General features: G+C 40.4%; 1 protein-coding gene across 7 annotated transcripts in view; it reads left to right on the top strand.

The window, feature by feature from the left end:
* POU6F2 (POU class 6 homeobox 2) overlaps positions 1 to 27,317 on the top strand; it is a 321,124-nt gene that overhangs the window by 194,059 nt on the left and 99,748 nt on the right. For all 7 annotated transcript variants that reach the window (XM_054161003.1, XM_054160996.1, XM_054161000.1 and 4 more), the window contains one exon: positions 22,594 to 22,922. In XM_054161003.1, the coding sequence (XP_054016978.1) occupies positions 22,594 to 22,922 (329 nt within the window). The remainder of the gene's footprint in view (positions 1 to 22,593; positions 22,923 to 27,317) is intronic.

The raw sequence follows: 27,317 nt of genomic DNA, 5'->3' as shown, positions 1-27,317 counted from the left end.
CTCCTTCATTGAGGAAGACAGGCTCAGAATAATACTCTGATGATAGGTAAAAGAGATGTTATTTTGGATGATGTGGATCTGCAAAATATGTAGTTCTGCAAAATGTGTAGATCTGACACACAGCTAAGTAGTGTTCATGTCACAATAAAAAGGCTGTTAACTGATCATAATTCTGCAGAAAACAGAAAAAAAAAAAAAGTGAAGGTGAGATGGCAAAGTTCTGTGAGGAAAAGTTTGCTTAGGAATTATCTTAATTTATGTGAACATCAGTGTTAAAAATACCATGGAAGAACCAGGCAGGGAGGGTTATCCTGCAGTAGAAACTTCACTAGTGTCTGATTAAAGCACTGTGAGAGCAAAGTGCTACTAATATCCTATTCAGGGTAGAACAGCTTACTAGACTTTCCCCTTTCTGCATTAATTATACAATAATTGAAAGGCCAAAAAGCATGGAGGAGTCCTCAGCCAGATGGGAGGAAAATTTAGCTCGTTGTCTCCCTGTAAAACTGAAGCCTTCAATGACATGGAAAGTAGCATCTAAAATTTTCAAAATTTCATCTCAGCAGGCAGCTTTCAAACTGCTGTTGCCAAAATTGGGAGGAATTTTGGCTCACACGGTTGAGTTTTATGCAGTGGGAATTGTAAAGATGCTCTCTGATGGTCTACAGCAAATCCATGGATGGAACCCTGAGGAGTCACAGAATAAAATGAAATGGGGGGGGGGGGGGAGGGAGGGTTTGGGGAATGTAAGCAAAAAGGAAAAGGAAAGGGTAAATTTGGGGAAAGCAAGGAGAAAAGTGGTTAGTTTCAAGTAAGAAGAAAGCAAAGAAGCAAATTATATTATGTGTGAACTAAATGACTTTGAGCAGGCATGAGGGCTCATGTACCATCTTCTCTCCTTCATTAAAAATTTAGCATTTGTAATTGAGCTCCGTGTAGTTAACAAATGTTCCTTAGCTAATTAAGCGGAGGAATGCTGAGTGGCACTTAGGGACATGCAACTTTGGGTATCACCACACTTAGAAACAGTGCTTGACAGTCTACTTTGCTTCCTGACTATTGAAGAAAGGAACTGCCTGCGTTATATCCACAGGGGCTTCTCCATGCTTCCTGCTCCCACCTGGGCAACAGAGAAGGACTCACTGCCTCCTCAGCACGTTTCTGTGCGAGATGTGATCAAAAAAAATGAGCTGTGCAATTCCTAAGAGCTGTGGGTAGTAGAGAAGACTGTAGCTTGTCAGGAGAAAGCGTGGCACTTTAGCAACAGCCTGTTACAAATTAGTATTCATTTGAGGAAGTAAAATGTGTTTATGGTGGCAGTTGTCAGCACAGTATCATGGTTCTGTTGTACTGTTTAGCTAAATGTCATCTATTAATATTTCAGTGAACAAGGCCCCATACAAAAGCCAGCTGGGATCTCATAATCAGTCACTTTATGTAAGGAAAAGAGGATCTCCTAGACAGTACCCAACTCTATTTTCCAGTTACTTTTATCCATGTACATGGCCTGGTCCCACAGTGCTGATTCCCACATTAGTGATGAGGAGTCATTCCAGGTATTAAACTGATATGTTGGAGCACATATGTAGAAGGATGTCCACACTGTAGTATGACTAGAAAACCCGTGTGCAGTCAAACACAGTGCTATAAGCAAAATTATTGTAATGACAAACCCTCTATTAAAATTATAATTTTTGCCATCATCATCCAATCTCAAAGTCGAAAATTCAGATTTCATTGCCACTGGAAATTTGCAGTCAAGAAAGGCATCCTGGAAAAGGAAAACTTAGTTCCACAATAAGAAAGATTTTTATCTTCACTTTGCTTTTTTTCTTTTCGTTGAAATTTTGTTGAAATTTTCTCTGAGACTTAGTCAAAACTGAGTTGTTTTGGCTAGCATTTTAGAAGTACCTTGTATTTTGTTTGCCCTCAAAATGCACTCAGGTCAAAAAAATACCAGATTAGTCCATTCTAAACTCCCCCCATTACTGTAAAATATCACAGGAAAATCAGGTACTATTAAGATTTGGATTAACTACTTATTGTCTCTATTTTAAATACTTCTGTGGCCCACTAGTCTGTGAGCTGAATCTCTATTTTTAGGTAATTCTATGATATGCTAGTCTATGAGCTGAATTCTGCACCCTTTAAATGGGTATTATCTTCCACCTGTGGTTGGAAGCAAGCAGAGACTGGCTTGTGTTCCTGCAGTGGCCAGACCTTGAAACAGCCCTCCCAAGTTTCAAGTGGATAGTCTAATAACTATTTAGAAATCAGAACCTTTCCTTTTTGTTTAGAGTTGTTGTTTATTTCTGTCTTCTCTTCACTGCTTTGGTTTTGCAAAACATTTTGAATTTCCTCTCTGAGATGCAGTTTGTGCAGGTGGCTTCACTGAAGTCACCACTTTTGCTTGTGCAGGGAAATTAGACCAGTGTGAAATGTTATTCTATAGAGATTTAGCACAGGACTTCAGGATATTTTTGCCTGAGAGTGATTATAAATATTTTAAAAGGTCATTTTTCTGGCTAAAAGGAGGTATTATGTCAATTAGTCAACATACTTAAATCACCCTGTGCAGCAACGTGTTTAATGAAAATTAATTTAGTAAATCCTCTCATTGTGTCACCGAAGGGTTCCTGATTCTCTTTCTCTAAACACAGAGGCAGTCCTCATATGGATAGGTTTTAGATGAGGTTTAATTGTATAATTTACCCTGAGATCCCTTTGTGAAAAGCACTCAATAAATCCCAGAGTATTTCCGTCTTATAAATGCACAAGAGGATAATTGCACCTAAACTTACCTTTGACACAAAATGGTTTTATTTGAGGCAGCATCCTTTGAGTCACCAACTGCTAGCATGAAGTGGTATCCCATTGCAGGCCAGCCAAAACTTCACCACGTAGCTATAATTTCATTTCAGTTAATTTAGACATTTAGTTCTTTTCAAGGGAAGTATCAGATATGTTTTTATCTGAACCAGGCATCTATAAATCATATTCACAGTAAATCAATGGCTAATTTCAGTATTAGCATTATTCCAGTGGTGCACAAAAAGTTATTTTTTTCCTCGTAAAATATTTCAAAATATTGTATTGGGTTGGGTTTTTTAAGGATTCCATATGAGGTGCATGGATTTAACCATGATTCAATTACACTGCTGTGTAAGCTTCAGACCTGCTATGATTTAATTACTTTTTTTTCATTCAGACGTTTGTGCTGCATGTATGTTTTCAAATCATTCTCACTCTAGCAGCAATTTTCCAGCTTCTCTGTGCAAGAAAATGGTCTTTAAAATTGTCCTCGCTCTGTAGTACTTAAGAAAGGGAAGAAGTACATGAAGAAGAACCTCAAAGATGAAGGCCAGGCTTGAAGCACAGTTTCATTAATACTGGATGGCAGGAAAGGAGCCAAGTCCCAGATAATGAGGAAGGAGTTGCAATTTTTTTTAAAGCTATCTGGTGACAAGGAAAACAAAAATGACATTCAGCTGACGAATGAGCGGAGTTTGACCTAGCCTTTTGACCCTTGACAATCAATCTTACCTGCTGCTTCATAAAGAATTATAGCTGTGTCACTCACATTTGACTCCGGGTTTTTTACTATTCTCTGTTACTTTCTTCCTTCTTTCCTTCTTTCTTTTTTCCTTCATTCTTTCTTCCTTATTTGGAATACATAGTCCAAGAAGAACAGATGTGCATGTTGCAAACAAGACCACAAAAAACAGAAGGTAGTTATGAAAAAGGGAGGAAAAGAGAGAAAAAGAATGAAGGCAATGGACAGTTGGAGCAGGGTGGGGTTAAAAGAAATACAGTGATAAAACAGCTCATACATGCAATTCATAAGTGCCTGTGGTATCTTGGGGGCTTTGGAGGGTGACATACATAAACAGCAGCTTGGCATCCTTTTCCTGAGTGCCCTGTGTGCGATGGAATGTGCCTGGCACAGAGCTGTGCAGAGCAGCTGCTGGTGGTGCCTCAGGCTCTGCAGGGCCGTTTTGGAAGGTAATGCCTGGACTGTGCAAGACAGAACAGATTGGGTCTGCCTGAACACACACAGCAGGCTCCTAATGTGGTCTTATGTAATGGAGAAAAGAAAATAATGGAATTGTTAAATATAAGCTGCCTTTGCTTAATAGGAGTGACAACACAGTAAAGGTGACATATGATCCCATGCAGGAGCTGTGAGAAAGCCAATAAAACCCCAGGATTTTCTGACTTTTTATAGTATTTTGGTTTGGGGTTTATTGTTTTATTTCAAGTTATATTGCTGTGTACATTATTAAGAGTTTACATAGCCACATTATGGAAAGGACACCACGTCTAGACAGCAGACGTCTCCTACATTATTTATTAAGGGTGGCAAAGCAAGAACCAAGCACAGTGTTAGTGGCACAACTTGGAGCCACAAGGAAAATGGATCCACCAGACAAAGAACTTTTAGAACTGTGTAAGAAAATGCCATGTTTTCCTCTTGGTTTTGGAAATGTAAATTCACTGACGCTGCTCTCATTACTCTGTGAAACTCAGAGAAAAGTTTCTTCTTCAGCCACATGCCATATTTTTATATGCAGCAGTTTTGCTTTCAGATGCAAAAGATAAGGGTGGCCAGCAAGTTCATCTGCAATGTAGCTCACTATTTGCAAGAGGAGGCTAGTAGGAGGCTTTTAGATTTTAAGGACAGGAGGTTGTCTGAGGGAAAAGGAGGGGTCTGTGAGGCCTTCCTTTTATTTATTTTCAGTGCCACAGATTACTGCAAAGATGCTACTCTCACAGACATTATATTTTTTAATTGCATATTGTAAAATTTTAACGGCACATCCTTGGTAGGCACTTACACAAGGGGCAAGTTTTCTGGTTTTTAGTGTGTGAACACATTTTGTTCTGTCATATGTGAAGAAGGGATAACTACCTCTATTCATCTGTGCCATCTTAGATTGGGAAGAAAAGGATACAGAACATGGGCAGGACAAATCACAGGCCTGCTTTCTCTTGAATTTTCATGGTCAGAAGTGGCCATACCCAGCTGGGCTGAATCTGGTCTCAGCTGCCTTTTCATGTTTTGCTCTTCAGAAATACTAAGAGGAGTAACTGTTTGTTCCTGTTCTGAGATGCAATAAGAAGAGGTCTTTAGTATATTCCCTGTGCAGTATTTATGTTTGGAGAGCGCCTCCAAAACACCTCACATGGCTGCTCTCTCTTTGGTTCTCTGACCTTACTGTGTGTTCTCTGTGAATGGAATGGCTAAACGCTGCCCATATTGTCTTTATAACACAGGAAGGTCTGTCTTGCATGTATAAAGGTCACAACTATATGTGAACATCATAAAATATACTCATATTTCTTGGTTTGTTACTATTGTTATTTGTAATATACTCAGAAACAAAACCAAGCTAACCTTAGCATTAGCATTCCAGGTGCTGAGAGCCTGAGCATTGTTTTGCATGGAGTTGGGAAGAGGGAAAGGGGCTGTTGTACAAGAGAGGTAGAGGAGTTTCCATTTCTCATTCATTCTTCTCAAATCTGGGAGGCAGTATTCACTGGTGGAGGAAGGAAAAAGGCTCATGCAATAATTCAAATTTCATAAGCATAGTAAAAGCCTGGGCACAAAGCAGTGCAGTCTAGATTTGAAGGAGGAAGGGGCTGAAACCAGTCCCCCCAGACAGGAGCCTGAGGATGGTAAGCTGGAGTCAGGGGTGAAACCAGCAGCCCAGCTGAAGTGCATGTACACTAATGCACACAGCATGGGTAACAAACAAGAGGAGTTGGAAGCCTTGTTACAGCAGGAGAGTTAAGATGTAGTTGCCATCACAGAAACGCAGTGGGATGACTCAGATGACTGGAGCACCGTAATTGATGGCTACAGGCTCTTCAGGAGAGACAGGAAAGGGAGAATGGGTGGAGGGGTGGCCCTGTACATCAGGTAGGCTCTAGACACCATGGAACTAGCGATTAAATATGATTGAGTTCAGTGCCTGTGGGTGAGAATTAGAAGGAAGGCCAATAAGGCTGACAAACTGGTTGGAGTTTGTTATAGACCACCCAAACAGGATGAAGAGGTTGGTGAATTATTTTATAGGCAACAAGAGGCTGGCTCAAGATCACCAGACCTTGTTCTTATGGGCAATTTTAACCTGACAGATATCTGCTGGGAACTTAACACAGCAGAGAGGAGGCAGTCCAGAAGGTTCTTAGATAGCTTCTTATCACAGGTGCTGTGTAAACCTACCAGGGGTAAGGCTTTGCTTGACCTTCTTTTTACCAATAGAGAAGGGCTGGTGGGAGATGTGGTGGTTGGAGGCTGTCTGGGCTCCAGCAACCATGAGATAATTGAGTTTTCAATATGCAGTCAAGCTAAGAGGGGCAGCAACAAAACCTTCACTCTGGACTTCCAGAGGGTGGACTTCAGGGTACTTAAGGAACTAACTCAGAAGGTAACTTGGGTAATAGCCCTTAAAAACAAAGGAGGCCAGGAGGGCTGGGCCTACTTCAAGAAAGAAATCTTGAAGGCACAGGAACAGGCTGTGCCAATGTGCTGGAAGATGAGCCAGCCAGCCTGGATGGGCAATGGCCTTCTGAATAAATTAAGGGGAAAGAGGGTGTATCATCTTTGGAAGAAAAGAGAGGTAGGAATAGAATAGAATAGAATAGAATAGAATAGAATAGAATAGAATAGAATAGAATAGAATAGAATAGAATAGAATAGAATAGAATAGAATAGAATAGAACTAACCAGGTTGGAAAAGACCTCTGAGATTATCAAGTCCAACCTATGACCCAATACCATCTAATCAACTAAACTGTGACACCAAGTGCCTCATCCAGTCTCTTCCTAAACACTTCCAGTGATGGTGACTCCAACACCTCCCTGGGCAGCCCATTCCAATGGAAAATCACTCCTTCTGTGAAGAACTTCTTCCTATCAACCAGCCTAAACCTCCCCTGGCACAGCTTGAGACTGTGTCCTCTTGTTCTGGTGCTGGTTGCCTGAGAGAAGAGACCAACCCCTACCTGGCTACAACCTCCCTTTAGGTAGTTGTAGACAGCAATAAGGTCTCCTCTGAGCCTCCTCTTCTCCAGGCTAAGCAACTCCAGCTCCCTCAGCCTCTCCTCATAGGGCTTGTGCTCCAAACCCCTCCCCAGCTTTGCTGGGCACATTCCAGAAACAAGAGGGGCCCAGAACTGGACACAGTACTCAAGGTTTGGCCTAACCAGTGCTGAGTACAGGCATAGAAGGACTTCCCTGCTCCTGCTGGCCACACTATTCCTGATGCAGACCAGGATGCCATTGGTCTTCTTGGCCACCTGGGCACACTGCTGGCTCATATTCAGCCTACTATCAACCATTACCCCCAGGTCCCTTTCTGCCTGGCTGCTCTCCAGCCACTCTGACCCCAGCCTGTAGCACTGCATGGGGTTGTTGTGGCCAATGTGTAGAACCCAGCACTTAGATGTGTTAAATCTCAAGCCGTTGGACTCTGCCCATCTTAGTGCACACTGACATACTTCACTAATTTAGCATCCTGTGTTGAGGGAAGTGAAGTTTATTATCTCTCTTTTCCTTTATAGAACAGGAAGGTGAGACAAGGAGTTTAGCTGGTGGTGCAGGTATGGTAGCTTTAGGAATATGAAGCAGATTCCCAGACACTAGTCTTCATCCATAGGACAATCAGTCCTAACTCCCTGGTTCTGATCTGACTTGTTCTGTGTTCTGCCATACAAGACCTTTATCTTTTTCTTTTTGGTTTTTTTTTCTTCTTCATCTATTTATTTTTTTTTAATTAGGAAAACAGTGTTTTGCATCTTGGAAGCACAGCATCCAGGTGGGGATAGTATTTGTCACTATAGCATATTCAATTATTTATAACTACTTTCTTTGTCTGGTGATTCGATAGTTATTTATTTCCCATTAGAATATTTGATCACTTAAATAGCCTGAAATCAAACATTTGGCAGTGTTTACAAATTATGAAAATGGTTTCAGATTAAAGTATTCCATGGTGAGGTTGAAGTTTCAGATCAGTATATAAACCAAGGGCACTTTTCTGAATCTCAGCTGTGGCATGTGCTCTGCATTTGTACCCATGCTGGCACAAGGCACAGGCTGTGGCTCACATGTTTTCCCCATGGTCTTCTTGGGGCTGTTTCTTTAGAGTGCTCTTACAGAAGGGGACAAACCAAATCCTCTCAGCCAAGTAAGATGTCCGTCTCCAAAGCACCCATCAGACAGAACCTGACAGTAAGGCTTCTTCCAGTCCTATCTGAGAAGTGAAAAAGTCATGCAGGCATCCAAAGCTTATCTATTTTGTGGATATACTGTGATAAAATAGAAAATTATTGTAGCATCAGTTAAATCAACAGTGCTTCTAGAACTGTGTTTGAAACTCAGACATCATTTTGCATTAAGGACTAATAAAATTGATCCTTTTAGGAATAGTGCTGCATTAAACATAAATAAATAAATAAATAGAATAGTTGGAAATTACTACTAGTTTTGTCTGTACTGGTCCATGGACCAGTGTCAATTCACAGAGATCAGAGATCTTATGTTCTTGACTTCCCTTGTTAATTTCCCAGCATAAAACATAAGGTACTTTCTTGACATTAGTTTCTTTATGAATTGGAAAGCCATGGGATCCATAATCAAATACATAAATGATCAGCACTGTATACTGTAAACCTCCTCGTGAAATCTGTTGCATCTAATGACTCCTTAAAGAACAGTTGTCTTCACTTATGGATCTTATCTTTGAAGGTGTTTTTCTGATGTAGTTTTCATCAGCCCTACTAATTTGGTAGCTATTGGTAGAAAAATATCCCTAAACATATCTGAAAAGATAAAGGCTGGAATTTACTGCTTTTGCCTACAATCATAAGAATAAGACATTCAAATGAAAAAAAAAAAAAAGTTTAGCCAACCTTCCATTTGGTTCAGACTGATGGAGTGCCAGCATCGTCCTGTAAGCTACAAAATGTCTCTAGCTGATATCTGCTCAAAGCAAAGGTTCTGTATGAGAACAGAGTCTGACCTAATGGAGGTGATGGCCATATAGGAATTGTTCTCCCCTATGGAATGCTGATGGACCCCTGTAGAACTGGTCTTTCCAGGTAGTCTTTATTGAAACATGAGTCCAAAAATTGCCTTTTTCTGAAGACTGTGGAAGAGAGGGAAAGAGATGAGTGGTGTTGTGGTCACGTGATTCTGAACCTGGCTCTGGCCCAAGGAAGGAGATGAAAGAATGCTTTGCCCCATGCTTCCTTGGTGCTTGGATGGAAAATCAAAGAAAACCATATTAATTTCAGCTTCATTGAAAACACACAGTAGAAAAAACATCCATAGCTGGCAAATGTAAAAGTTTTAAATTGATGATGGAAGAAACATTCATTTCCAAGCTTCTGAGCGAGCTATTAAAATCAACAGAGTAAAGACAAAATACCTGGCACTGAAAATGAAAGGAACAGTTTTTGCATCTACTTAGTTAAAACTTGGCAAAATGAATCTAAAGTAGTGGTTTCAGATTTCCGTGTGCACGAACTGTGCCAACTTTTGTTCTCATGGTTGCCATGATGGATAGTTTATCCCCCTTGAGAAGCACTTTTTCCTCTAACTTTTTTAATCAGAAGTCAATTTAAGCAAAACACTAGATCTTGTATCAGCACTGGCATGTCCTTCTTTCTTTTGTACTGTTGAATGCTCCAGAGTTCTCATTTAATTGACATTAGAGTTACTACAGTAAATCTAGTGATGATATTTCCCCAGTATTTATGTCCATTTTCACCTACACATCTCAGTGGGTTTCCTCAAGAGGATGAGAAATATCACAAACAAGGAAATTTGTGAACATCAAATTCTCTCCCATTCCCTTCCAGCCGAACATCATTATTTTGGGCTATACATTAGCAAGCAATTTCACATGATGACCGGTGTTTTCATTATCATCAAAATTGTCTTAATTTTCTACAGTTGCAAGTTGGCATCTGCATTATTTTATGAAAAGGTTATATATAACAGGAAAAACATTGAAGAGATTATAGTAATTGTTTTGTGGAAACTTCACACCACTTAGTTGCATCGCTGCCGGTATGTTTCTGTAGAATGAATAATATATACCTATTAGGATACTCTTGTGAATTTTCTGTATTTTTAGAGAAAATGCTGCAGGATTCTGTTACAATTCTCAAAAGGATAACATTAACAGCACGTGTATTTAATATTTATAATAGCCTTAGTGCACTGGTGTAGTTTTTTCTTTGGTGTGCATTAACATGTTGTTGAACCTGGAGAAGACAAAGGGTGAGAGGTGTGTTTGGTAGCATCATTCAGGTTTGTTGCAGCTAAATATATGCAGCTGATAAGAGCTAAATCATTATTTTAAAATATATTTCATTAATGTGAATATTAAAATTAAGGCAATGTTGCCTTAAGGAAAGCGAAGAAGACCAAGCTGCATGTGAGGTTCTTGGGCAGTCACTGGTTACCAATCAAACTCTGCTTTTCTTCCATTATCTGCTCTGGAAAAGCAAGTACTTCCATTGATAAGGGTAATAAAGTACTACTTATTGCTTCAAAAGGGCAACGGCATTTTTTTTTATATGTGGGCAGATATAGTGAATGATTTTTAAGTGGATTTTTGGGCAATTGTAAATTCTTCATTTGGGTTTTTTTTCCCTTCCTATAACTGAGGATTCCTGCTCCATGTAAGTTAATACATTCTTTAAATGGAAGTTCTTGTATTATTTGCATTGCACCCCTTTCAAATTAAAAGTAATTAACCTTGAAGAAGAAGCTTAATAGCTAAAGTAAGATCTAGAGGCAGTTTTTTCAAAGGCCTGCTATCAACTATTTTGCAGTGTAGAATGTATGAAATATCCAACAGCATGGGGAGCTTCTGATGTGCTTTTCGAAGCAGTGAAGCAGACAGTTCATTGACTGGGCAGAGCAGGGCAGCAGTTTTTCTGGACTCCCCAGCTGTGGATGGAGCTTCATCCTAACACAAAAGTGTGACTGACTTTATAGCCCATGCATAAGCAGTGCCTGTAAAATCTTCTGCCAAAATTTCTCACCCAAATCTTCTCCCAATGAGCAGTTTATTGTTGTCCATATCTGCAGGCTGGAATATCTGTCTTATGAGGAATATTACTGTTTACAAACATCTGAAGGGTGAGTGTCAAGAAGAAGGGGCCAAGCTCTTTCCAGTGGTGCCCTGTGATAGGACAAGGGGCAGCAGATACAAACTAGGACACACAAAGTTCCACTTCAACATGAGGGAAAACTTCCTTCCTGTGAGGGTGACAGAGCACTGAAACAGATTGCTCAGAGAGGTTGTAGTCTCCTCTTTCAAAACCTACTTGGGCTTATTCCTGTGTACCCTGCCCTAAGAGATCCGGCTTTGGATGGAAGATTGGACTAGATGATATCCAGAGATCCCTTCCAACCCCTACAATTCAATATGAATAACCAGGTTGTTTATTTCAACAGCAAGCCAGAAATGTAGGCAGATGCAAGCACATGAGCACTCAAAGAGCTGCTAATTCACCCTTGCTATGTGAAGGTGGTAGGCACCAAGCACAGCCAAGCTAGGATTAGCACCTGAAGCAGCAACATTTGGCTGATGAGCTACATTGACAGGAAAGATCTGATATTCAGCCTCCCTCATTCCAATGGAAATTAAACATGAGCAGTCAGCGCATCCACAGCAGACGACCAGTTGCAGAGTCCAGAACTGCAGCTCACCTTCTGTTTAACTTTGTTTTTAATCTTGCTACAAGTAAAATAAAAAAACTAGAAGCAGGCACATAGGCAAATTGCCTTATACTGACCTGTAGTTAGTTTAAAGCTTACAAGAGAAGAGCTACAGATACTGTGGGATGCTTGGAAAGGCACACAACTAGACAGAGCCCTTCTTATCTATGCATACCAAATAACAAAAATCATGGGAGATTCTTAGTGAAACAAAGCTATTGTGAGTCAACATCAGGCAAACAATGTATCTTGCCAGTGGTACAAACATCCAGGAATGGTTTGTGGTGTGACAGATTACCAAATGAGACTTCACTTCCCAGCTCTTCTAGGATTTCCCATGTGGAGGGTGTTGTGCAGTCTCTCTACTGTTTGATCCCTTATGTAAAGAACACTTCCATCTTCTGCTCACATATTGAGATTACAGCACCTAGCATAGCACCTCCTCATCAACTCGGTCACCTATGTTTGAGATTACTTCTGTATCACAGCTGTTAAAGCAATATCTCATACCACTTAGGGAAAGATTTTTATTCAATTTTTGTCCTTAAATGACTGATAAGGAATGTCACGTTCAAGGTGGTACTCTGTGTGTGTCCTAGCTGGTGAGGAACGGCCTTCAGTCCCTGGGAGAAGTAAAGGGACTGAGCGCACTACAACCCTTGCACAATCAGGCCACATATTTTGTTTTGGTCTCTTCCCCACCTTTTTCACCCTCTTGCAGCTATTGTTTTTTGGTGTGGGGTTTTTTTGGTTGGTTTTTTTTTTTTTTGTGGCTTGGTAGAGCCAGAAGAAGTTCAAAGCTATATTCAGGATAGAAGAGCATGTTGTTAACAAGCTTGAAGCCCAAGTAATTGCTCCAGCAGAGCATTTGTTTTGCAGCAAGGTAGAACTGCGACTTTTGTACCTGGTTCTCCTACTTGTTGCTGTACTTTTATTGACTGTGAAGCAAAGAACTGAACTGGGCTGTATTTTTCCCCTTTCTCATTGCTGGTTTGAGTCATTTCATGGCCTGTTCTCATGGTTGCTCAGCTATCTTTTGTAGATGGAATTTTCATGCCAGTAACAGAATTCACAGCTGCTTGAATCTTGGAGTTCTTAACAGAAAACAGAGTTGTCTCAGGTTTATCAGATTTCAGAGCAGACTGGAAGTGGAAAATTAGAGAAACGTGGATATAATGAGCATCTGAGATATGAAAGCAACCAATCACCAAGTCACCTGGTGGGCATGCTAGTCTCTGCTGATTCTCATGGTTGAGACTGGGAGAAAGTGACATTGTCCTTTGTCATTCTCAAGACACTTCCACAAGCTCAGCATCAAGGCCAACCTTTTAAACCACAAACACTTTGATCCACTATTCATTTGTATTGTTTAAAGAAACCCAAACACATACATGCACAAAAACCCCAGTACATTTCACTTACAGTAACTTCACTTTTAGTTAAGGAAACGTGACTCACTTCAAAGACTCTTTGAAGAGGCTTCTACTAATTCCTGATCTTCAAAGAACTGTTGCTGAAGCTATACCTGGATAGATATTTCTTTGTCAGAAGAGTGATTTGCCATAAACAATCACAGAAGACACAACGGTAGATCTATTATCTGAAAGAATACAAGATCACTCTTTGAAGCCAGGTAGTTCAACCAGTTCCTCTTGGTCAGACTTTGACCCAAAGGGTTACATAACCACCTTGACAGGGCACCCAGTGGACTGGGGGCTCAAGGCTCTCTGAACTACAGGTCAAGCTCCTGTGTAATCTCATCCAAAGCTTCTGGGGCCATGCTTTTTTGCACTGCTCTTTCTACAAGCATTGCTGCTTCTAAGGATATCAAACATTTCGTTTGCATAAGTTCCATGGAAATTATTGTGCCCATCAATATTAGAGCATTTGAAAGAGACAAGGTTATTAAAAATTGCATCCTGTTACTAAAGGTTGTATGTGCAGAGAGTGCCCAGCCCTTGCCTGATGTCCATTATGAGTCATGGTCATTGCTCTCTGAATCAGCAGACTGTTGTTGCAAACTTAATTTCTTTGTGTCATTTATCTGTTCCCTGTCATATCCCTTTGGATATGAAATCTTATAGTGGCTCTGTTGGCCTTCAGATGATAATTCTTTCTCTGTCAATTAGTTTCTTTCAAAGGAGTCCTGCAGAATTTTTCCCAAGGATTAAGAAGATACAATAAATTCTGATCCATAGGAATGTTCTTAAGGGCTCTATATGGTCTGGAAATCCAGTCTGTAAGAACAACATGCCACTCAGTTGGGTGTTCTATTCCAACACTATTCTGTTCTTAAACCATCAGGGACCAGTCCTGTTCACTGTAACTAGAAAACTGATTTTATCTGGCATAAGGACTTGACAATAAGATCCCACCCCCAGTTTCTTAGAGAGTTGTGTTTTCACAAAATAAGTTAAGTATTAAAAAAAAAAAAAAAATTAAAAAATCAGGTGGTAAAAGTAGGAATTTACTGGATCTAGACAGCACTTGCTTGACACCCAGCCTTTGCATTCAAACACTTACACTGCCCTCAGACTATGTTACAGTGGGGTTTTAATTGCCTGTCTTTGTATGAGAGTCCCAAGACAACTCCCTGATTGATCCCCTGTGTCTTGATGATACCCTGACTCCAGCTAATGTTTCAGCCATCTGTACAGTATGAGGCCTAAGGTCCCATTTGAGCTGAGGAAGCAAATGGCTTATTAAAGTCTAATTTCTCCAGCTTGTTCTTGCCTTTGGGCATTTTAAATAGGTTAATGCAATTTTTACAATACACTCAGGGAACTTTACTCACAGTGTTGTCATAGACTAGAGGAAAATAGCCCCTAGATTATCTCAGAATGGGAAGTATTCCAAATATACTTGCCCTGACACTTAGTCAAGCTCTCTATCTAGAACAACTTTTTCTTCTTTCTTTCTCTCTTTCTCTTTTTTTTTTTTTTCCCCTTAAGATTTTAGTGGATTATTGTACATTTTAGGGTTTGGAAGGGGGAAAAAAATGTCAGATTTATATAATGCAGTGGATCATTTTTCAGGGAAGTTCCAGTATTCATCAAAATGTGGAGACACCACAGGCACCATATAAATTATGATGGTTTTCTTCTTAATACTTCCTTTTTATTGCTTATATTCTTTAAAGTGAATTTAGTGCTCATGAAAGATGCTCTTGAAAGAAAGTGAAGCCCTCCGTTTATCTGCAGAATTGGTACAGAGGAGTGTTGGCAATGCAAGTTTCTTTCCATAACCCCATTTGCATTCTGCAGCTGTAACCTTGAGGGATCACCTTTAGGAAGAAGATGACTTGGTTTTCCTACTCTTTCTATCCTTAGCCTCTCTGCTTAAAGTGCAAATAAAGATGTCAATTGATGCCATCCAAGGCCATAGTCTTTATGATCTTCCTAATAGGTATTGGGAGACCATCAATTTATTACCTTGACTGTGTTGCAGACTGCTTCCAATGCAGACTCTCTGTGGGTATCTGTGTGTGAATACATCTTCTATACATCTAATACATCTTCCATAAGGTAGAAAAGACTCAGAAGCACCATTAAAGTGCAATGACTTTTGTTCTCTGTATTGACCTAGACTGGATTTGAACCAGTGATTTAGAAATAATATGCTCTGTATCCCATTACTAATCTCTTCAGCCACAAGCCCAACCCTTCCCTTTTTCTCACAGAGAGGATGCTAACTTATTTAAAACAACTCGAATGTTGCACGCAAAAAGAAAATTCAAGCATATGCAAAAACACGTTGGACATTTGGCTAACCTACCCCTCATTACCCAGGAGGTAGGAAGTGTAAACACAGGCTCACATCTGACTGTTCAGTATGTGTATTCAGTCCCCAGAAATCTATTTCAAAGATAAGAGAGGCACACATCTCATTAGAAGAGAAACTACAAGGTGGAAAAAAAAAAGCGGGCCATGTCACTTCAAACGCAAGCCCAGATGCTTAAGTTAGTTACAGTTTTCAGTTTAAGGCAATGCAAATCCATTCTCCATTACTAGGGAAGTGGAAAAAAGCATTAGGCCCTTGAAATGGCAAGAGCCAAGTTCTGTGTTCAGTCAAATAGGAAAAACTGTAGTGTACAAATTTCTCCTTTTTAGTCCGTTGTACGTTGTATGAGGCACAGAAGAACATCTATGCAATTATGTAAATAGGAGTACAAAGGGTAGAGCAGCACAGTAGTTTGTAGGCTAAAATTGTTTCTTATTCCTCCAACCCCTTCTTTCTCTTTACACAGAAACAAACATGCACAAAACATTAATAAAATAAATCAGACATTATGTGAAGCTTATCCACAAGAGCAGTTTCTAGATACAAATTGAATCCCTGAACATTAATTTGATCTTCTGCCAAGCACTGTAGAGATCTTAAGAAGCTGAGTTTATATTGTGAATGAGAAGTCAAAAAAGGAGTCCTAATTTTTACATTGCTTTCATTATGTAACATTTGTGGGCATACTTCTGTTCCTTGCTTTATTGAGAAATATGATTAAACTTTAAAATGTGTATTTTTATTTAAACTATAACCGAAGGCATTCCCATACTTATGCAATAATTTGTTAGCCAGAGGCAGCAGGCAGCTGATACTGCTTTCAGTGAACACAACCAGAATTGGGATTTGAAGACCGAGCCTTTTCAGTTTTCCAACTAAGAAAAATATTCAGCCATTCCCCTGTCATAGATCAGACTTCTCTTTCTTTCAGCATGGTTGCATCAGAGGTGAATTTTTCCCATTGCACCACTCTACTTGACAGAGGGGCATTTTAATTTCATTTCAGTTTCCTGTGTAAGTAACCAGCAGAGAAACTGAAGCTACAAGGAAAACATGAAAAGACACATTTTATGTGAGTATTGTAAATGTGTAGCAGCATTGTGCCTAAGGTATACCCAAAGGAAGTCAAGAAGGAGTATGTTCCTTATAGCGTAACTTTCTGAGTCCTTAAAGTAGTCTGAGGTCTGTGACAAGTATAGAAGTCAGTGACCTGGGAGATCAGAAAGCTTGCTTTCACTGCCTCTTGACCATCCATTTGCACCATTTAATTCCATATCTCTTATTCTAATGTAAATGCCTTGATACTCTGGCTAAACATAATCCGCTTAAAGTAGGATCATGAAACATGGGGTGATCCCTTGGGAAGTCTGCCATGGCACTGCAGCAGCCAAGAAATTATAGTTAAACTTATGTTTGAAAACCCCTCACGCCATTGTTTCTTCATAGGTTCTTGTTCTTACTATCTTCTTGGTTATCCAATATTTATTTAATATGTACTTTTATTAAGGAAAGGTGAATATGGAATAGCTTTTGTGGACGTCCCTCAGGTTTTTGTAGCTTGCATGCATTTTTGGTTAATTCTCTCTCTTCTAATGTGCTGTATTTTGTAATATTTTTTAACCATAGAAAGACATTTTTGCAATTTTCTGCAAGGCTTTTTAAATCCTGAATGCAGTTCTGAAAGAAAGTAGGAACTTCTCACTTAAAATATGTCAAAGTTTTACCCAGCTGTTTGCCAGTAAGTCATAAAAAGATTCCTGTGAGGTAGGCAGTGCATGTTATCTTTTATACATGCAGACATAGCTCTGTTGTAGCACCTGAAATTCCATCAGGCTCCAAGCTCTGCAGAAAGTGACAAATGCTAGACAGGTCTACAATTTATAATGGATGAGCTATGCAAGCAAGCTCTGGGAGTTGGATTGGATTTGATTACAAACAATAATATGACACAACTCCTGCTGTTGATAGGACACACATTGTGAGAGGCAGTGCAATCAGCAGCATGAGCACCAGAATGCAGGCAGGATCCTGAGCCCTAAATCCACCTTTGCAATACACCTGCTGTGTGTCTTTGGGAATGGCATTTCTTGGGGGCTGGTATTGGGACTGGCACCATTTAATATCTTTGTTGGCAATGTGGACAGGGGGATGGAGTGCACCCTTAGCACATTTACCATTGACACCAAGCTGAGTGGTTCAGTCAACATGCTAGATGGATGGGATGCCATCCAGAGGGCCCTTGACAGGCTCGAGATGTAGGCCCATGCAAATCTCACTAATTTCAACAACCCCAAGTTCAAGTTCTAGGCAATTCCAAACACAAATATAGTCTGGGCAAAGAATGGATTAAAATCAGCCCTGAGAACATGGACTTTGGGGTGTTGACTGATGAGAATCATGGAAGCTCAACGTGACTCAGACATGTTTGTTTGCAACCCAGAAAGTCAACCAAATCCTGGTCTGCATCAAGAGAAGCGTGGCCAGCAGGTCAAGAGAGGGGATTCCCCACTTTATTGTGCTCTGGTGAGATCCCACCCAGAGTACCATGTCTAGTTCTGGAGTCTCCAACATATGAACATGGAACTATTGTAGCCAGTGCAGAGGATGGACATGATGATCAGAGGGCTAGAGCACCTCTACTAGGACGAAAGGCTGAGAGAGTTGGGGTTCTTCACTCTGAGGCAGAGAAGACCTTACAGCAGCCTTCCAGTACAAAGGGGTCTACAGGAAAGTTGGAGGACTTTTACAAGGTCATGTGGTGATAGAACAAGAGTTAATGGCTTCAAACTTAGAGGGTAAGTTTAGCTTAGGTATAAGAAAGAAACTCTTTACTGTGAGAGTGATATCCCTGCATCAGCCAAAATTCAAGTATTGAGCAGTATTAAATACAAAGCTTTTCTGCCCCTAGGTGGGGAATTTTAAAAAAATTTCCATTTTAAGCCATTATCTGAGAGTGCTGGGCATGCCCACAGCATGGGCCAATGGCATCCTGGCCTGCATCAGGAATAGTGTGGCCAGCAGGAGCAGGGAGGTCATTCTGCCCCTGTACACTGCACCGGTTAGGCCACACCTTGAGTACTGTGGCCAGTTCTGGGCCACTCAATTTAGGAAGGATGTTGACTTGCTGGAACGTGTCCAGAGAAGGGCAACAAAGTTGGTGAGGGGTTTGGAACACAAGCCCTATGAGGAGAGGCTGAGTGAGCTGGGGTTGCTTAGCCTGGAGAAGAGGAGACTCAGGGGTGACCTTATTGCTCTCTACAACTACCTTAAGGGAGGTTGTAGACAGATGGATGATGGTCTCTTCTCCCAGGCAGCCAGCACCAGAACAAGAGCACACAGTCTCAGGCTGCGACAGGGGAGATTTAGTCTGGATGTTAGGAAGAAGTTCTATACAGAGAGAGTGATTGCCCATTGGAGTGGGCTGCCTGAGGAGGTGGTGGAGTCACCATCATTGGAGGTGTTCAGGAGGAGACTTGATGGGGTGCTTGGTGCCATGGTTTAGTTGATTAGGTGGGTTGGATTGGTTGATGGGTTGGACACAATGATCTTGAAGGTCCCTTCCAACCTGGTCTATTCTATTCTATTCTATTCTATTCTATTCTATTCTATTCTATTCTATTTACAAACGTGATGTTTTCCAAGTTAATTTCACACCCTCCTCACTGACTGGACAAGTCAGCTTTCCTGAGTGGCTGCACATGCTTGCATTGTCAATGTGCAGAAATCTGTTGGCTGTAGCCATTCAACATTCATTACATTAGCTGCTCTGTAGGACCTGAACCTGCAAAAATGTAGGCTAAAAAGAAAAAAAAAGAAACCTCTTGAGATGTTTTAGTCCTTTTTTCTCACCTCTGGATTCTGTCCTTTATTTTATGGATGGGCAGGAGAAAGAATGTGCAAATCAACATGTCTGTTAAAGAGAGTATTGGGTTTGTGGAGAATGGAAGTTTCATGAAGATTTAATTTTAAAGAATGCAATTAAATAGCTGTCCAAAGGCATGACTCGTTAATAAAACTGAGAGCTACACCATTAGGAGAACTCTTCTAGCAAGTGAATCTCAACTCCTGAAACAATATAATCTCTCTTGCTTAAGCAGGGCCATCCATCTATAAAAACACATTTCAGTAAGCACAGATTTTTGCCTCGTGGTAAACAAACAGATCAGTAGTATTTCTGAAAATCTTTATCTGTGCTTTATACTTTATAACTTTACAAGGCTACTCATATCACTGTTTGGCAGCATTTCAATGTAAGCACCCTTAAAGAAAATCATATGCTCTGTGGAGAACACTAATACCAATAATGATTAAATATTACTCTTCTGATTGCTCTGAGCCACATGCAAACACATAAAATGCTAAACTTTTTAGTAACCACCCCTCATTTGTTTTAGTTTGTCAAGAAACTTCATTTCTTTTAAACTCTGAGCATCTTTATCATTCTCCTCATGTCATGTGTGTCATGATTTTAAGAAGTCCAGGCAGTGATGTGTTTATCTTTAATATGCTGTCAGCTGATATTTTTAGTCTATCGTAAGATCAGTCATAAGATCATTGACAAAAAATGGATCACCCGCCTGTGTTTGCACTTTGCTATTACTGGAATGACAGTGATCCCTCCTTCTTATGCTACCTCGAGATAGCTCAGATTGATACTTGCAGCATTCTTTTAATTATTGGCCATATTTTCCAAACTGGCTGAAAGGCATCAAACCTCAAGGAGTCAAACAAGTTCTCTGCTCCAGAAATACTTCAGTAGATGGCTTTCCCTCTACCTCAAATGCTGGTACCTGTCCCCAGCTTCATGACCCAGTGCCCTACATGCAACATATGCCATTCTGATAAATCCATTCTTCCAAGCCATGGCCTATAAGAGTGCACTGTGGGATGAAAAGGGTTTGGGGGCCACTGCAGTACAAAAGCCTCCACAGTATCACATTTGCTCTAGAGGAAATTCTGTGCCATCCTGTCTGGTTTTGCACACAGTATATAAAATGCCCCCTCATTCCTCTCTATGAACCATGTAGATTACAAAATATGTTTCTGTGGAGCATCATTTCATTCATTTCTGTATTGGAGTCTGTGGAAGCTGTAAGAGCCTGATGTGTTTGAAGTCTTGGTTCTGCTTCTCAGTTATTTGTCCAGACTGCTAAGCCATCACAGGTGTGGAACTGGCCTGCACAAGGTGATGAGCTAGATTTTTTCTCATGGAAATGGTCTTTCCACCTTTGTGTACATACAGAACTGGTAAATAATATTCCTTGCCAACTGAGGTCCTTCATGCTGTGGTTAATGTTTGTCTATGCAGTTGCTTTCTTGAATACAGACCTCATTCATTTTTCTCATATGCTTTAGACTATATTTACATTTGTTAACCTATTGGCTTTGGGCGATTTACGTAGGCATTATGAGCATGGCATTGATGGGAGTGTACCCTTATTGATCAAGTCTGATTTTTTTTGCATGAGATACCATGTGTGTCTTTAACCTGATGGTTTATATTGTAACAGAAAACTGCCATCAGTAACTTCCCTGATGGAAGTTACTCCTCTAAGTTATTCAAACTCTTTGTTGAAGTCACATATATATGACTGTTACTCTTGTAAAGGAATATTTGTACTTTGAGTCCTGCCCCTGGTGGAAGAAAATGTAGAGCAGTTGTGAATAAGGGAATTGATGACCAACAACTCTTCCTACCAAGACTTTACCTTTTCTTTTGTACAGCCTTTTCTGTCTTACTTATTCTGCTTTTCTCCATTTTATTTTCTTTTTTTTATTATTCTTTGGCTTATTCCAATTTATGGCTTATTGATTTCATAAATCATACTAAGACCTCAGGTTCATCCCCAGGTCATAGACATCTAGAAAGATGAAATAGGGATGTTGATATGAAAAGAAAGTGAAGACAGCTTGGCTTTATCTGCCAATCCACAAATAACTTGGTGAACAGTTTCTGGCTATGAGATCCAAATTCTCACTTTAGAAATAACATTCTATTAATTCCCAGTCTACTTTGACTTATGCTGATGGAAATCAGAATACAGAGTGGTGTTGGCAAAGCAGTATACAGAGTGCAAAATGGTGCATTGACCTTGTAGGCTATTCTTCTTGGGATCTTATAGCCATCTAATGCAACCTTTATGATGTTGATTGAAGTGGGTAAGGTCAGAGAACCAGATGACTTATTCAGGTCATATCTCCAGAAAGCATCAGGTTCTGTGATGTTCTGCTGCTGTTTAAAGCTGTTCTTCCTTAGTGACATGTCTGTAGCACTTGCCTTCCTGAGCTTAATGAACACCCTAGTCAATTGCAAGTGTCTCTGGGAGATAGAGTTTGCTCCTCTGTGCCAGCAGAGCTGGTGCTCCTGCCAGCCACCACTTTCCAAGGCTTCTCTTTGGAGCACATGCTAAAAAAACATGACAGACCTTTCCTACGAGGAATAAGTGAGTAGTGCAAGCACACAAAATATTTTACAAGAGGAATTTTATAGCTTTGAGATGTGAATGATAAGGGGAAGTTCTAATTTCAGAGATATTTTTACTACCTATGTGTTGCCAAAGAAATTTCACAGATAAATGCTTTATTTTCTACACTTGGTGTATAAAGACATGACAAAACTCTTTTCAGAGCATCCTTTATTTAACAACTCTGGTTTTCTCCTCCTTTACATAGCAACACCTCTTCATATTATTAGCCCTTGCTATGCTGTTACAGCAACATCATGTTTGGCTCTTCTCTAGGCAGGCAAAATTCCCATTGGCTTCACTTGTCTGAACAAAGGCTGCTGGTCAGCTCTGGTGCCTGTCCTGTGGGCGGAGCTGTAGTCCTGCCAAAGGTTTGCTTTCACTGCCTCCAGTCAAGTCTAACTCTTACCACAGAACTGCACTGGCAGAGCCACAGACTAGTATTGTTGGGAACAGGCTTCTTCCCACAACCTGAATTCTGAGGCCAGCTGACCTCAGTATGATGTGTGCCCCACACTGTAACATAACCAGAATTTGCTCTAGAATATCTCTAATAGAGTAGGTGTTACTGAAGCCTATATAATTTCCTTCCCTCTCTTCAATTCACAGCTACCTCATCACTGAATTCCCAGCTTCAACAGCTCCAGCATCTTCAGCAGCTCCAGCATCAACAGCAGCAGCAGCAAGGTCAACAGCAGCAACAGCAGCAGCAAAACCAGCAACAGCAGCAAGGTCAGCAGACACAGACTCCACAACCAACCCAGCAGACCCAGCAGCCACAGCCACAGCCGTCAGCACCACCACAGCAGAACCAAACACAGTCCCAGAGCCAGAGCCAACCACCTCCAGCCTCACAGTCCTCCAGCTCCCCTCAGAAACCCAGCCAATCACCAGGGCATGGCCTTCCATCTCCTCTTACTTCACCAAATCCATTGCAGGTAGGATTCTACATACAAATCTCTGATTGTCTAGTGACAGAAAGTGCATACCCTCCTGATGCAAGGGGGAATCAAGTGAAGGCCACACCTTCTGACCACATAGGCTGAGAAATTCCACCTCATATTAATCTTGACAGGCATGCAGAACACCTAAAAGGCCTGATAAGCCAGAGCAGCATAGCTAGTGACTAAATTTCTCTTTTTTTAAAGCCCATATCATAAAACCCATAGAAAACTATCTAATTTTTTGCCATGGATTCAACATGTGATGTTCACAAATACCATTTGCCCAGCAGTCACTCTTTATGATAACTTATGAGGACAGCAAAGTCTGCGATTCATTAGCAGATGTTCCTGACCCTGAAAGAAATAGAGCTTCTGTTGGTGGGTGTCAACAAGGGCAACAAAGCTGGTGAGAGGCCTTGAGCACAAGCCCTGTGAGGAGAGGCTGAGGGAGCTGGGATTGTTTAGCCTGGAGAAGAGGAGGCTCAGGGCTGACTTCATTGCTCTCTACAACTACCTGAAAGGTTGTTGTAGCCAGAAAGGGGTTGGTCTCTTCTCCCAGGCAACCAGCACCAGAACAAGGGGACACAGTCTCAAGCTGTGCCAGGGGAAGTTTAGGCTCGAGGTGAGGAGAAAGTTCTTCACTGAGAGAGTCATTAGTCATTGGAATGGGCTGCCTGGGGAAGTGGTGGAGTCACCATTCCTCGAGGTCTTCAAGAGGAGATTGGACGTGGCACTTAGTGCCATGGTCTAGTCATGGGGTTTCTGGTGTCAGGTTGGACTCAATGATCCTCGAGGTCTCTTCCAACCTTGGCAATACTGTGATATATACTGTGTGTGCAAGGGATTGATGGGATATCCTTCCTCTTGAAATCACAGTCCTAATGCTTATCCCACTAAGAATCAGATACTTCTGTTAAGAGTCTCAGTACAGACTCCAAAGCTAAGAATGCCAGTTAATGCCTTTCCTAGATACTTACCCTGATGACAAGGGTGGTTTTTAATAGACCAACAGCTGTGGCACCCATAACAATTCTGGGCTCCGCCTGTCCTGGAATGCCTGGATGGAAACAGGAGAGTTCTGCTCCAATGGTCCTAATTTCTTGTACTTGGATGTCCTCACACTACATATGTCATGCTGTATTCACATCCTGCAACAATAGTTTTGACTCTCTCCACAAGTGGAATAAACACCAGGGTAGTCTGTGAAGTGAGCAGACTCTCTTTTACTGGGCAGTGAAACTGCACATAGAAACCAGCAGTCTCTGTTCACTTTACTTTCTAAATTTTGAAACACCACTTTAAAGGTTTTATCCACGCTGATAGATTCAGTTCCATTTCCTGCAGAAATTAAACTGCATTAGCTTAATAATTAAAAAATCCCTTTTCAAACAATTAAGGGAATTAGTTTACACAAAGCTGTGTTTGCATGTGGCCAGTTAAACCTGCATTAATCTGAGCTTCAACTAAATTGCATTAAATCTGATTTTTTTATGGTTTGGATAATAGACTTAAAAGTCCACAAGAGATGTGTCCTTGCTTCCTGAGCTTTTCCTTATAGTAGAGCATAATATTTCTAGAGCTTCTTCTGTGTATTGTCTTAAGGGCTACTTAGGCACAACTTAATGCCTAGTCTATCATGTTAGTAAGTGCTTTGGGACTCTAGTATGCAGATTATTGACACAGAGAGACAGGAATATTTCCAGAGGAGCTTCTGTTACATTTTATTGGCTTGGTGCAGCTGTAATGTACATACACTAACTGTACGCATTGTATGTTGCTAAATCTGCCTGCTAAATATTGTGCTTCAAATGGCATTCAGTTTTACAAAGCAAATGCACTCATAATTTAGATCTGGGCTAAGGAGGAAGTGGGATTATCATAGTGAACATACCTCAGGAGGATTGTCCTAACAGTGAATCTGAAGCCTTGGCTCTCATACAGCCTCTGGTCCTGGTGTAAATCTCAGCTGAATACAAGTACTTCCAGTCTCATCTGTGACCTTCAGATATAGGCCAGTAGAAGCACTTTCTACTGTTAGCTCTCCATGGTCACATCTCACTTGCAGAAGTACAATAAAAGCAAGTAAACCCAGCAATTCCTTGCATAGAAGATGCTAATGTCAATGTTTTCATGAGAATATCTTGGCACAGGTCTCTAGCATGTTTATCCCCATAACTACCCTTCCAAGGGTAGTCTGGATGTGACAGATTCAACAGAAGTGGAAGGAGGGAACCAACTACTCTCAGATGGTTTTAGTTCAAAAGCTATTCTCTGAACTTTTCAGGAACTGGGATTAGAGTTAATGAAAGACACTAGCATGAGAAGTCTGGCATTCAGTACTGCTAAGCCAGCTGTGTGACTGAGACATTTTCAGAACAGTCAAGGAATTAGAAGTCATTAGCTGTCAACTCTGGCTCAGCATTAAAGAGTTCATAATAAATTGGGGCACAAATATTTTTAATGCTCTTTCCTCTCTGATCACTACCATTTAAATAGCCATGAAAACCCAAAGTTTGTTCATAGATACAAAAATGCTGTGTGCTGACACCCAGAAGAGAAGCCAGAATTCAACACAGGACTTCAGGCCTCACCATAGTGAGGTCTGCAAAGCCATTTTTTTGGCCTTCTAGCCATTTCTACAGCATTTCTATAGCAAGTATAATACTTCTCAAGCTTCCCTAAGAAGTACTTAAGAACTTGAAACATGCTCTGTCATATTGCTGAGGCTCTTTAAAATGCAAGTGACTGTCAAAAATATTTCCAAAGGAACCGCTGTTGCACTTTATATATGGCTGAAAGATGTGTTCTGGTACTTTTCTAAAGCATAGCAGTGGTGAGATCTCCTCCAGTGGTGAGATCTCCTCCATCATATTTGTCTTTCCATTCTAAATCCTGCAGAGAAAAGTTGTTTTACCCATCTAGCTTGAGGACTGGATCTGAAATTATTTTCTTCTGCACAAACATAAACCAAACAAAACCTAAAACAGGAGGGAGCAAACGTTTAGTAGCAGTTCATATATCCAGTTCATAATAGCTGCTTAGAATGTGTATTTTTTTTTAATGTCTAATGCTTTCATTTAAGAATCGACCTAGAACAAAATTCAGATATATTATGGCCTCTAAGGTAATGTTCTTCATGAACTAGAATGAAATGTGGTTTGTTTGAAGAATATTAAGGGAATAAAGATCAACAAAGTTTGACAGCTTAAATTCCATTTCTGAATTCTTGATTTTTTCATGTGGGCTTTATCCTCTTACATTATTCAGGATCTGTCTGAAAGATATTAGTTTAGAACAATGCAACCTCAAGAAATTGTCGTGGAAAGTCAGTAATTCAGGAGGATGATTGTGTTTGTTTCAAAAAAACTCTGAAGGATAACTGCAATTACATCTCAAAATGTACAGATGCTGTCATGTCCTTCAGAAGGCAAATTAAATGAAAGTGACTTGCTTAGGTATACCTGGGTGAGGCATTTTTGCTAGCTGATCAGAAATTAATAATACTGGTGCAGCACACACCAGCTAAAAGTCTCAGAAAGGTTCTTGCCACATTGTTCTGTAATACTCTGCTCTAATTTTATTACTGTTCATTACTTAGTTTGGCAGGCTAGATTGTAGTTATAAATCTATTATTTTTAGGAAGTGTTTTAGTGATTGTGTAGAAAGATGAAAAGTCCCACCTTAGGTCCCAGGGCCTGGATTCTGTACTGACATTAGTGATGATGCTCCAGATTTTCCCTGGTAAAAAGCAAAACATTCCAGAACCAGGATCATTGCTGATTTGTGAAAAACAGCAAAGTGGAGGAGACTTCTCCAAAGCAGAGATGTATTTCAGGAGGTCAGTTCAGGTAGATGGTGGAAGATTTTCATCCCTTCATTTTAAAATATTGAAATTCCTTGTATAGATAATTGTAGTCTGATTTCAGTTTCATTATGTCAGTTGATTAAGATAAAGAAATCCAGAGGAGAACGATAACCTTTCTCATGTTGTAAATTGGAGACTTGGAAACATTTACTTCTGGGAAAGAATGCTTCTCCTGTCAATGTTTAATGTTACTGCCTGGCAAACTACACAGGTTCTTCAATGGTCAGCATGTTGTAACTTCAAAGCATAGTTAGCATCTCTTACAGAGTTTACATCCAATTAAATTTCTGGAGCTCTAAGACCTTGATTATATGCTATATAAAATCACATGAGCCAATTACTAAGCAGCCAATTTTTCTGCCTGACTACCAGAATAAGGCAATTTATATCAGCAACATGTATTTACCTGGCTCCAAATGGAGGTTAGCTTCTGATGCTGACACTCACACAATGTTTCAGTGGTATGGATAAGATGAACATCTGCACAGCCAGATCTACAAAGGAATAGCTACACTGTAGAAATA

The sequence above is a fragment of the Dryobates pubescens genome, chromosome 4 (assembly GCF_014839835.1).
Source record: "Dryobates pubescens isolate bDryPub1 chromosome 4, bDryPub1.pri, whole genome shotgun sequence".
Taxonomy (NCBI): Eukaryota; Metazoa; Chordata; class Aves; order Piciformes; family Picidae; genus Dryobates; species Dryobates pubescens.
The sequence above is the reverse complement of the archived record's forward strand: the minus strand, read 5'-3'. Positions and strand labels throughout refer to the sequence as shown.